Raw genomic sequence first — 11,620 nt, forward strand, 5'->3', positions numbered from 1 at the left:
TTTTTTTTTTTAAATATATTTTATTGATTTTTTACAGAGAGGAAGGGAGAGAGATAGAGAGTTAGAAACATCGATGAGAGAGAAACATCAATCAGCTGCCTCCTGCACATCTCCCACTGGGGATGTGCCCGCAACCCAGGTACATGCCCTTGACCGGAATCGAACCTGGGACCCTCCAGTCCGCAGGCCGACGCTCTATCCCCTGAGCCAAACTGGTTTCGGCAACAGAGTTCTTTTTATCACATTCATTGCCTTTGTGGGGGTGTTTGATTGTTGAAACTCATGGTAAACTAATTGAAATTGCCATGGTTCGGGGCAATGTCCACTCAAGTTTACATGTAGGAATACCTGTTGAGCTTCAACAGAAAAGTTTCATTGATAATATCAGACTTTCCCCCCAGTCTTTTATGGTTAAAGAAAGCAGAGAATTTGAAATAATAACATTATTTTCTTCTTAATTAAAGAACGACCTTCCTAAAATAATTGGTCTTGGAACCTCTCTAAGTCATCCATATTAGGGATGATAATTAAAAGGTTTAAATTACTTCTAATGGACACTTACTGATTAAAGCCCTACTGGTCTATAATAGTTGAACACCAGACTGCTCTACCTACATAACCCAACACACACACACACACACACACACACACACACACACACACACACTCATACACAATTCAAATCTTCCATCCCATAATACTCCAGTAGAGAGGAGAATTAAAATAGTTGGCCATTTAATCAGATCTTGTAAAATAATTATAACATTATCAACTTCCAATATTTATGGCATTGTATTTGGTATACATTCATCCAGGCTTATTAATGAATTTTTGGGAAAACTAGTTAATTTAAGTGATCTTTGTCATTTTGACTTTATTGGAATTATTGTAGTTTGTTTACACCAGGGATAAAACTAAGGCGCTATTATATTATGTGATTGGAGGCTTGTCATATTGCAGGAAAGCCAAACACAAAATTTATATTGGTATAAACAAAATTACTCATTTATTAGTGAATATTATTAACTATTTTTTCTTGGGCTATTTTTAAATTTGAAATTGGGACACCTGGAAAATATCTAATTTATTGAAAGTGTATGTGTGTTTGTGCTTGAAACATTTTCAAAATTATCTTTATTAGGTAATATGGAGATATTTATATGAATATAAATTTCATGATTTGGGATATTTTATATAATATATATTTCATCTTATTATAATTTTTATTCAGAACAGTTTAATAAACTGGTTTGGTTTTTTGGTATGTGGGGAAATCTAAATTAAAATAAAAAGAAGATTGGAATTTTTAGATACCAAATTATGATCCTGACTAGAAAATAAGGGAATATACTTCAGTATCTTTATTATTACAATTACATTGTTCAGAAGAACTGAGGGGAAAAGAGGGGTGTTCAGTAAGTTTTATTATTGAATTGAGCAATTTGGATATTAAGGAATTGGTCAGTTGCTGGAAGTAGTGCCATTTTGAAGTTAACATTTTCCTGGTGCATTAGAGTCTTAAAACTCATATAGTTGTCACTCCGCACACAATGTCGTCCAGTCCAGCAGCATTAGGCATTAGAGAGGGGCATTGTGCAAATGGAAAACAAGCCCAGTAATGTCCACTGAGTAGCAAATAGCTCTTTGTGGCCTCTTGAATCCAAAAGAGAAAGAAGTCTGGGTGGAGGCTGATCAGTAATGAGGGAAAACAATTTTTATGTGAAAATAGAATGTGTACATGATAAAGACCTGCCTAATTTCTCCAGTGATACAATTTGATTTTCTGATTAGCTGTCTTGTGATTCTTGTAATTTTGTCAGGTCAATTAACTGGAGTTCACTGCTGGAGAGAAAGGAAGTGTGGGCCCTGCTGGTTTCATTAGATGTCAGCAGCTTAGGTGCATTTTGTAATAGGACCTGTATGAGATAATTTAGCTATTGTTAATGTCATAGCATACAGAACCTTTAAAAAGGACCTATGAAACAGGTCAAATTGGATAAACCAGGGGTCCTCAAACTACGGCCCGCGGGCCACATGCAAATACAAATATTGTATTTGTTCCAGTTTTGTTTCTTCAAAATAAGATATGTGTAGTGTGCATAGGAATTTGTTCATAGTTTTTTTTTAAACTACAGTCCGGCCCTCCAACGGTCTGAGGGACAGTGAACTGGCCCCCTGTTTAAAAAGTTTGAGGACCCCTGGGATAAGCTATGTGAAGTGCTAAAAGAAGGAAAAGAAAGTGATATACACAACATATATTCTACGCTATAAATGCAGACCAGTGAACTATTCAGCAAATAATCAGTGACTACCTATACTATGTGCCCAACTATCTATATATATAAAAGCCTAAGCAACCAGAATGACAGGAACGACCAGAATGACCAGTCACTATGATGTGCACTGACCACCAGGGGGTAGATGCTCAACACAGGAGCTGCCCCCTGGTGGTCAGTGCATTCCCACAGTCAACCTCCCCCAGCCAGCCAACCTCCCCCAGGCTGGCAGGCCCACATTGTCCGATTGTGGCCTGATGGCCAACCTCCTGTGGTCCCTCCCCCTCAGCCGGGCAACCTCCTGTGTTCCCTCCCCCTATCTGGCAGGCCCTGATCACCTTATTGGGACCCGCCCCCAGATGGGGAACCAGAGGTGGGTGGTGGTGGACACAGACCCTTTCCCAGGGGGTTCAAGGGCTGGCTCCCTCCTTAGGGCTGGCTGCCAACATCCTGTGCCCCATCCCTCTCCCTGGCTGGCAGGACTCAATGCACCCACTGCCCACCCACCACAGTGGGAACGCAGTGGCGAGGGCAGGAGGAGGGTGTGGGGTGGGGGAGGAAGGGAACCACGCGATGGCAGGGTGCCAATGATGGCGATGTCAGCTCCTGGCCTGGCAACCATCACTTCCTCTCTAGCCTGGCCCTGATCAGGCTGGCCCAGATTGGCCCTGATTGCCAGCCAGGCCTAGGGACCCCACCGGTGCACAAATTTCGTGCACCAGGCCTCTAGTATAATATAATTACTTTAGCACATTTTCCTATAAACAGAGTGCATAAGTTTCAGTTTGGGAAGGCTTGAAAGCACTGAGAAAAATATTATCTTTTATAATAAACCGTTTACAGGTCCTTCTCTTCCACTAGAGAGGTATTGGAGGGGTGCAGTTTCGTGTTGTTTCTCTTTGTACCTTCAACACTTAACATAGTTTTGACGTGTAGTAAGTGGTCAAAAGTATTTGTGGAGTGAATAAGTGAACAACAGCCTTTCAAGAATGTGTTTGTGGGAATGAGTGTGAAAAAATGAGTTAGAATATGGTTGGAGGATCCACCACTAGAAGTAAGTTTACACTAGAATCATGCCCTTGGTCATAGAAATGAATGCATTTAAGAGATGTTGCAAAGTAAGATTGTTCTTAGCGACTGGGCAGCTAAAGAGTACTCAAAGTAGTTCTAAAGTTTAGGTCTGAAAAATTGTTACCCAAACAGGAGAAGTCAAGAGAAATAGTAGTAAGTTTGAGTTTGGAGATGAGGGAGCTATTATCAGGTAGAAATGTCCAGTAGGCAGTTACAAATTTATGACTAAAGTTGGGAAAGGTGTTAGGGGAAAAAAATGACTTGGGAGTATTCAGTGATGAGATTATAATTGAAATCATAAAAGTGTAGTTTCTCTTGGTATAGTTTTAGCTTCTGGTGATGTTCAAGCAGAGTGTTCCATACATTTTGGCAGGTGTGCTGTGTAGGATGAAATAGATGATGGTCAAAATTCTCTCAAGTTGCCTCAGACTCTCTAAATCACATCTTTTAGTTAGGGAAACAAGGCATAAACATGTGGAAAATAACTGTGAACAAGACAGAATTATATATAGCCGTATTAAGCACTGACAATAAATTGCTAAATTGGACAGGTCAACAATCAGAAATTGGTACAGAAGAGGTATTAATTAATTGTGTGTTTCAGACCAAAAGTGAATTTGGAGTTTAAGAAAGACATGATCTTAGTGCTCTGGCATGAACATTCAAAATTTCATGTATTTTCTTACTCATTTGGCTAAACATGTCCAATCTCTGCTGATTAATGGTGTTACCCATCTCCCAATGTCAACTCACTCACGTCGTCTTCTGTTTTTGCAGAAGATAGATGAAGAGAATGAGGCAAACTTGCTAGCAGTTCTCACAGAGACACTGGACAGTCTCCCTGTGGATGAAGACGGATTGCCCTCATTTGATGCGCTGACAGATGGAGATGTGACCACTGAGAATGAGGCTAGTCCTTCCTCCATGCCTGACGGCACCCCTCCGCCTCAGGAGGCAGAAGAGCCGTCTCTAGTAAGAACCCTTCCTACTGTTTAACAGGAATTGGAGTTGCCTCTGGCTACCCGCTGCATGGGTATGATGTAGTAACAATAAGGTCTGGATTTTTAATTTAGACTGATGCCAAAACAATCCCCAAACATGTTTCGAGTTGCATATTCTGTTATTCTGTGTTTAAACATATTGACAATACAGTCTTCATGTGAGCTTAACTGCATTTTTAAGCTATTTTTTGTGTCAATTTTTTTATTACTTAGTATTACTTACGTTCTTGGTAGAAATTTAGAAAATATGGACAACCAAAGAGAACAGACTACATATTCACCTGTAATTTCTAATAACTTCTAATATGCAAAATAATTGAAATTTCTTTCATTAAGATGTAGCATTGACATGTTTGTGAATTTTAAATGTATGCATTATTTTAATGGTGGAATAGTATTTTATTATTCAAAGATATCTTTAATTTACTAATTAATCCCTGAGGTTGAATATTTAGTCTTTTTTTCTATTTTTTACTATTATAAATTGTTTAATAATTGACATATTTGTAGTTTTATTCTTATGCATACAATTCTAGAAATATGAGGTATATCAAGGGGTATGTAATATTTTAAGGCTTTAGATCCATAATTCTTATGAAGATTGAAAAATAATAGCACACTTGCAACCCAAGCTACCAAAATTTATGGTAGGCAATGAAGAGTAAATTTGTTGGCAATGAAGAGTGAATTTTCCTTTCAATGCAGTGCTTGACCAGAATTTTATTAGTTCTAAGACACAGTTTTACCTTCTCATCTGTGGTAGCCATTTGTCATTTGCCATAAATCTGATGCAAGAACACACTATGTAAATTATGGAATGCCATCCTTCAAACTTTAGTAATGTGCTTCTACCTGCCATTTAGAGTTTGTTTCTTGCCCATTTCTACATTTTTAAATGTTAAAATCACTCCATGTAAACATATGGAAACCCTACATGTATTCTTTTGCCTTCTGAGATTTCTGGTCTAGAAGAAAATCTCTCGTGATTGTTTTTTCCCCCCAATTTTCTCCATTTGTCAGTACTGTTGGCTTTGCTGTCTAGGACTCTGATTTCTTTGCATTCATCCACACATTTGGCTCAACTAGGAGGTGCTATTGACCTAGAGTCATACTACACGTCCAAGTAGGGAGGTCCTAGAAGACCCTCAAGTTAAACAAATAAACAGAGGTCAAAAGAGTAAATTCTTTGTCTAAGCCAAAACCCACATCTCCTGACTATCCATTTACAAATTATATATATATGATTTCAGAGAGGAAGGGAGAGGGAGAGAGAGATAGAAACATCAATGATGAGAGATAATCATTGATTGGCTGCCTCCTGCATGCCCCCTACTGGTGATCTAGCTAGCAACCTGGGCATGCGCCCTGGACTGGAATGGAACCCGAGACCCTTCAGTCTGCAGCGGATGCTCAATTGACTGAGCAAAGCTGTCTAGGGCTATTTATAAGTCTTCAACAAAGATAGCCATTCTTTTATTCCAAGTGTTCTTTGAATCAGTAAAGTATTATACTTTATTGTGCAACATGACTCAGAATATCACAAAATCTTTAATTTATTGCCACTTGATTCATTTGGGTTGTTGACGGGAAAATGTCCATATACTCCCTCCCCAAGCCCCCAATCCTCATTTTGCAAGGCAGCTTTTCCCACCCAGTAGTGGTTAGGAAATCCTGTTAGGAAGATCCTTTTCCTTTATTTTATATAAATGAAATATTGAGGTAGACAACACTAAGTCTCAAATGTAGAAAAACGAAATAGTTTCAGAAGTGGTAGTATAATGCCAAACTTCTTAGTTTTTAAAAATACATGTTTGTGGGGGTAATGTGGGGATAAGGACACATATGTAATAACTTAATCAATAAAAAAACCATTCTGAAAGAACGCACACAAAAATAAAAAATAAATAAAAATACATGTTTATTAGAGCTTTTGTGCTGAGGTGTGATATAATTAAAGAGTGATGGAATTATTTTTTATCATTACAATTACTGAATTTTAAGTTTGAAATTTTAATAACTTACTCTAATGCTCAAAAGACTCATAACTCTCTTGCTTTTCCCCTTCTCTGATATGTTTCTAGCTTAAGAAGCTCTTACTGGCACCAGCCAACACTCAGCTAAGTTATAATGAATGCAGTGGTCTCAGTACCCAGAACCATGCAAACCATAGTCACAGGATGAGAACAAACCCTGCAGTCGTTAAGGTACAAAAGTAAACTTTTTTAATACAGGAGGGGGAGTCACAGAGGGTTTTTCCTTGAAGCTGTAAAACAAGTCGTGGGCTTATTTACGGTGTTCATTGGGCTGGGCACCTGCAGCTGCTTCACGATGCTGAAACCGATGACGAAATGGGTGTCCAAAAGCAGCACTCTAGCCGCTGTAAACCAGGCAGAGCCCATTTACACTTTGTCTTTGGACAATTGGAATGGAAGTTCTGCCGTCTGTTGCTCCTTGCCCATTTTATTAATACATGCAGCAGTGCGGGCTGCAATTCAATTTGCTGATAGGCTGGTATTAACTATAAGTGACTTTAAGATGCAGGGTTGCTGTTTTGCCAGCTGTCCAACCTGAGAAAGATTGCTCTGGAATCACCGCAAAAGATCCGTCTCTGCCATTAATTGGATGGAATGCTGGCAATGACATAATTCGGTTAGCGGGCTGTATTAAACAATGTTTGTCTTGCCATTCACTGTGAGTGAAAACGGAGCGTTAAGGGGTACTTAAGAGAATTGTGAATACTGGGCTCTGGCAATCAATGGCAAATTAAGGTTTAAACCAGCTTATTTTTTTTTTATTCACAGTAAAGGCGCTGTAGGGTCTTGTTAGTTACATGTTGCTGAGTAAGAACATTGAAATGTAGGAGAAATGAAATAAAAAGCTGCATAAATGTCATTTAGGAATCTTAAATGTAATTTTCTTTCCTTGTTCTGCAAACAATTATTCACAGCTCATAGATCCAGTACACTTAGACTGAACACTTCATTGAAAATCTCATCTCTTCAGAAAACCTATATCCATTCTGCTAAGGTTCAGTTCACTAATTTTAGCTTTCTTTATGCCTTGTTTTTAAGACCGAGAATTCATGGAGCAATAAAGCGAAGAGCATTTGTCAACAGCAAAAGCCACAAAGACGTCCCTGCTCGGAGCTTCTCAAGTATCTGACCACAAACGATGACCCTCCTCACAGCAAACCCACAGAGACCAGGAACAGCAGCAGAGACAAATGCACCTCCAAAAAGAAGTCCCACACACAATCGCAGTCGCAACATTTACAAGGTAGGTTGGGGACCAAAACATACTCTGTGGGTGAGAGCGCTGAAGGGAGAGCCAGCATACACTGGGCTGGCGATGCCCAAACTGTGGGCTTCCATTTCCACAGTTTCACTCTGGAAAGAGAATTCAGCACTTCACTGTAGATGGGGGGAAAAAATCCTTCCGTGAACACAGGTTGAACATATCCTATTTAGCTGATATGCAGCCTGATTCACAATCACCCAATGGTCCCTGAAATGTTAGCCGAGTGAGGGGCGGGGGTGGCGAAGTGGGGAGCATTGAAACCTCAGATGAGGTTTACATGAGCTCTGAAAATGCTGAGGTCATTGAAGTTCTGGGCAGGCTGGGCTAGGGGATTCATTACAGAGTTTTTATTTTTTTTCCTCTTTCAATAATGGAAAAAATAAGGCATTGTTGACTTGCTGTGTATGTACCTAAAGAAATTGTAAATAACAATTATGCAGCCTCTTGTGGTTATTATGTGCATTCTTTCCTATTTTTTTTTAAGAGTACATGTTAGGCTCACAGATTTTTTTTTTTGTAAATAAGGATTTGGAAATCCCTAGAATTTTAAAAATTTGCTTTCTATCTGAAGAAATGATTGCCTAGATTAAATGAAACAGCTAGATTGATTTTTTTTATTACCCCCATACATTATCAGAAGGCTTCTGAGGCAGATCAGGCTGATTTGGGGAAAACCTCTCTTGGCAAAGGTAAAATTTTCTTTTGTTTTTGGCCCCTCCTTTCAAGATATTCTGGTCTTACAGGTGCAAAAAGAACTTGTAAAAGTTGCCGTTGCTTAAAAATATCCCAGTTTCCAAGTGAAGTTGACCTCTACCCCTATAGTGGAAGTAGGCATTTGCTAATATAGTATTTATAAACACCCACCTCTTTTTTTCCCTTTTGTTTTCCCAACTTCCCCGTGCAGCTGCAGAGCGGTAGCCCCACCTCCCTGTTATGAACCATGATTACTTTGCACAGGTATGCTGCTGCTGCTGCTGCTGCTTTTCAACAGTATTTTCTTTCCCAGTGTTTTGACTTTCCCTCTCTCATCCCCAGCTCACCATAAACCCAGATTTTTCAGGAACCTTCCTTTAATATGTTAAGTTGTCTCCCAGTTAGGTTTTTCCTGGTGGCTATCTCAAAATCACTACCCATCCCTTTCTGCCAGTTCAGGGAAAGAGATTTATGGACAGGAGCCAAATTCTCTTAGCTTGCTTAGGCCTGATGGGCCCCTCACACACTGGAAGATTTTTTCCCAGAGCAGAACCAGTCTGCTGGGGGACAGACACATAGCTGTCCAAGGCCTCAGGTGAGGGAAAGCCAGCTGGGCTTGCTCTAGTGAGTGAATTGAAGAATTCACTGCAACTCTCCACCTTCTGCTAGTCATGCATTCATTTTCTGGAGCCGAATATGAAGTCCTGAGCTCGACGAAGCTTTGGAGGCAGTAAACCCAGCCCAGCAGCACATTTCAAAGGTCTTGTTTTGAAACTTTAATTGGCCCTTTTGGATTTTGAGGTTCTTTTTTTTTCCAATTTTTAAATTTGCTTACCACTAAATATTACTGTACACTGTTGTAAACCATGGCGGTGAGGAACTAAATTGGTCTATGGGGGAAATATTCTTTAGAAGAGACATGCTGTATGTGGTTTGGTTTTTTTAAGGTATATGTCTTTGGTGAGGCATAAAGACTTTATCCCAGAACAAAACCTTTTGACAATGTGTGTGTGTGTGTGTGTGTGTGTGTATTTATATATATATATATATACACATATTATATATAAATAAATAACTATTTATTCTTGTAGTTATTAAAGTTCTAAAACAAAGCAAACATGGCTGGCTGTTAATAACCAATAGGAAATAAATGCTCAGCTTCAGGGATTACTTAAATTATCAAAATTTGAAAGAAAAACACGTGAACTTTTAGAGATGATACTGAGAGATTCTGCTGAGGTTACCTTTCTTAATGTATTGTAATTTTTTTCTCACTGAACTTCTTGTTTGTTCTTTGTAACATGGTGAGGTCAGGTTCTTTCAAGTTCTTTGGGATAATAGTCTGGCCTTTGGCACTTGTTGGTGTCCCCCTCATTCACTTATTCATTCATTTGCTAATGTATTCATTCACTAAAAATAACATGTTCTGCATAAAAAAAGATGAATTCCTGCCCTCAAGGATCAGTGTGGATTAAAGTCTCTGGAACAGTGTGGATTAAACTCTGAGTAAACCAAATCAGGCTCCTTTAGTGAGCTTTTGTGAGCCTGGACATATTCAGTGATTAGAGTCTGTATGTGGTTTCAGCTGTACCCTTCCCCTATGGCCCTCATTTCCTGTTGCCTTTTGTCCCATTAAATATCTGCATTGCCTACTCCCTCCTTCCATTGCCCTTGGCCTTACCTATACCCAACTACCAGAATTTTGGGGGTCTCCTTTGAGCATTTCAGAAAGCCAACTCTACACCTTGAAAACTGGAATTCTAGTGACTGATTTTCCATGTGCTTTTATTGTGTGTGATAGCACATAGTTCATAGATAGACATGTTCTATAGAACCTGCATACATTATTGTAATTATTAGTTGAACACCTTAAAAGTTGGTAAAGTTCCTTCATAAGTGTGTTCTTTTTGAAAGGTTAATTATATCAGACATACCAAAAAAATAATGTAAGACCAGTTCATTTATCTGTTTATATGGAAAAGCCAATCAATCAATGTACCTAATTTGTAGAAGACAGCATGAGCTTCGTATTACTGAATGCACATTGGATGGATGAGAAACCATTCCATTGTTTAAAAACTAAAACTAAATCTACAAATTAAATATGTAAATACTATTTATCCAAGTAAAGTACCTAATTTCAGCCTAATTTGGATATAAATAATATTTTCACATTTCAAAAGACCTTAATTACTGGGGTTGATTAATTTGCTTGAGTATCTATTGGTTGCGTTCTCTTTTGATAATAGGAGAAAGGAAACATATTCTGGGCCAACTCTGCCAGTAACTATTTTTATGGCTCTGACAATATCTTTTAGCATCTCAAAGATTTTTCTCAGGATTTTCCTCCATAAAATAAGGAAGATTATTCTAAAGACCATTTTTATTTCAATTCTGTGATTTTCATTATTTAAATGACTACCTTTTGAAAGTAGTTATTTTACTGAGAAAAAATTGACATATGTATACATATATCTTTGTAGGTAGGCATATATATAAATAACTAGAGGCCCAGTTATGCACTGGGGGGGGTGGTCCCTCAGCCCAGCCTGCACTCTCTCGCAGCCCACGACCCCTTGCTCCTCACCGCCCACCTGCTCACTGCTCCTTACCGCTTGGCTCGCTGCTCCTTAGCGCTGCCATGGAGGAGGGAGAGGCTCCCGCCACCACTGCTGTGCTCACCAGCCATGAGCCCGGCTTCTGGCTGAGTGGCGTTACCCCTGTGGGAGCGCACTGACTACCAGGGGCAACTCCTGTGTTGAGCCTCTGTCCCCTGGTGGTCAGTGCGCATCATAGCGACTGGTCGTTCTGGTGGTTCCACCTTAACTGTTGCTTAGGCATTTATTATATAGACTAGAGGACCGGTGCACAAAAATTTGTGCACTCGGGGGGCGGGGGGAGGGGGGTCCCCCAGCCCGGCCTGTGCCCTCTCACAGTCTGGGACCCCTCGGGAGATAACGACCTGCTGGCTTAGGCCTGCTCCCAGGTGGCAGAGGGCAGGCCCAATCCCTAAGTGCAGCCCCTGGTCAGGCTCAGAGCAGGGCCGATTGGGGAGTTGGGGCGCCGCCCCGTCATGCACAGAGCAGGGCGGATCGGGAGGTTGCAATGCCACCCTCAGTCACGCTCAGGGTAGGGCCGATTGGGGGGTTGGGCCCCCGCCCCCTGTCACACTCAAGGCAGGGTCGATGGGGAGGTTGCGGCACCACCCCCTGTCACGCACAGAGCAGGGCCAATCAGGGGGTTGGGCACTGCCCCCTGTCATGCACAGAGCAGGGCCGATCA

General features: G+C 40.2%; 1 protein-coding gene across 2 annotated transcripts in view; it reads left to right on the forward strand.

Moving 5' to 3' along the window:
• Window positions 1-11,620, forward strand: part of PPARGC1A (peroxisome proliferator-activated receptor gamma, coactivator 1 alpha) — a 666,008-nt gene that overhangs the window by 617,631 nt on the left and 36,757 nt on the right. For both annotated transcript variants that reach the window (XM_005877664.2, XM_005877663.2), the window contains 3 exons: window positions 4,125-4,319; window positions 6,430-6,552; window positions 7,420-7,624. In XM_005877664.2, coding sequence (XP_005877726.1) covers window positions 4,125-4,319; window positions 6,430-6,552; window positions 7,420-7,624 — 523 coding nt within the window. The remainder of the gene's footprint in view (window positions 1-4,124; window positions 4,320-6,429; window positions 6,553-7,419; window positions 7,625-11,620) is intronic.

This window comes from Myotis brandtii, unplaced genomic scaffold, assembly GCF_000412655.1.
Source record: "Myotis brandtii unplaced genomic scaffold, ASM41265v1 scaffold525, whole genome shotgun sequence".
In the NCBI taxonomy this organism is placed as follows: Eukaryota; Metazoa; Chordata; class Mammalia; order Chiroptera; family Vespertilionidae; genus Myotis; species Myotis brandtii.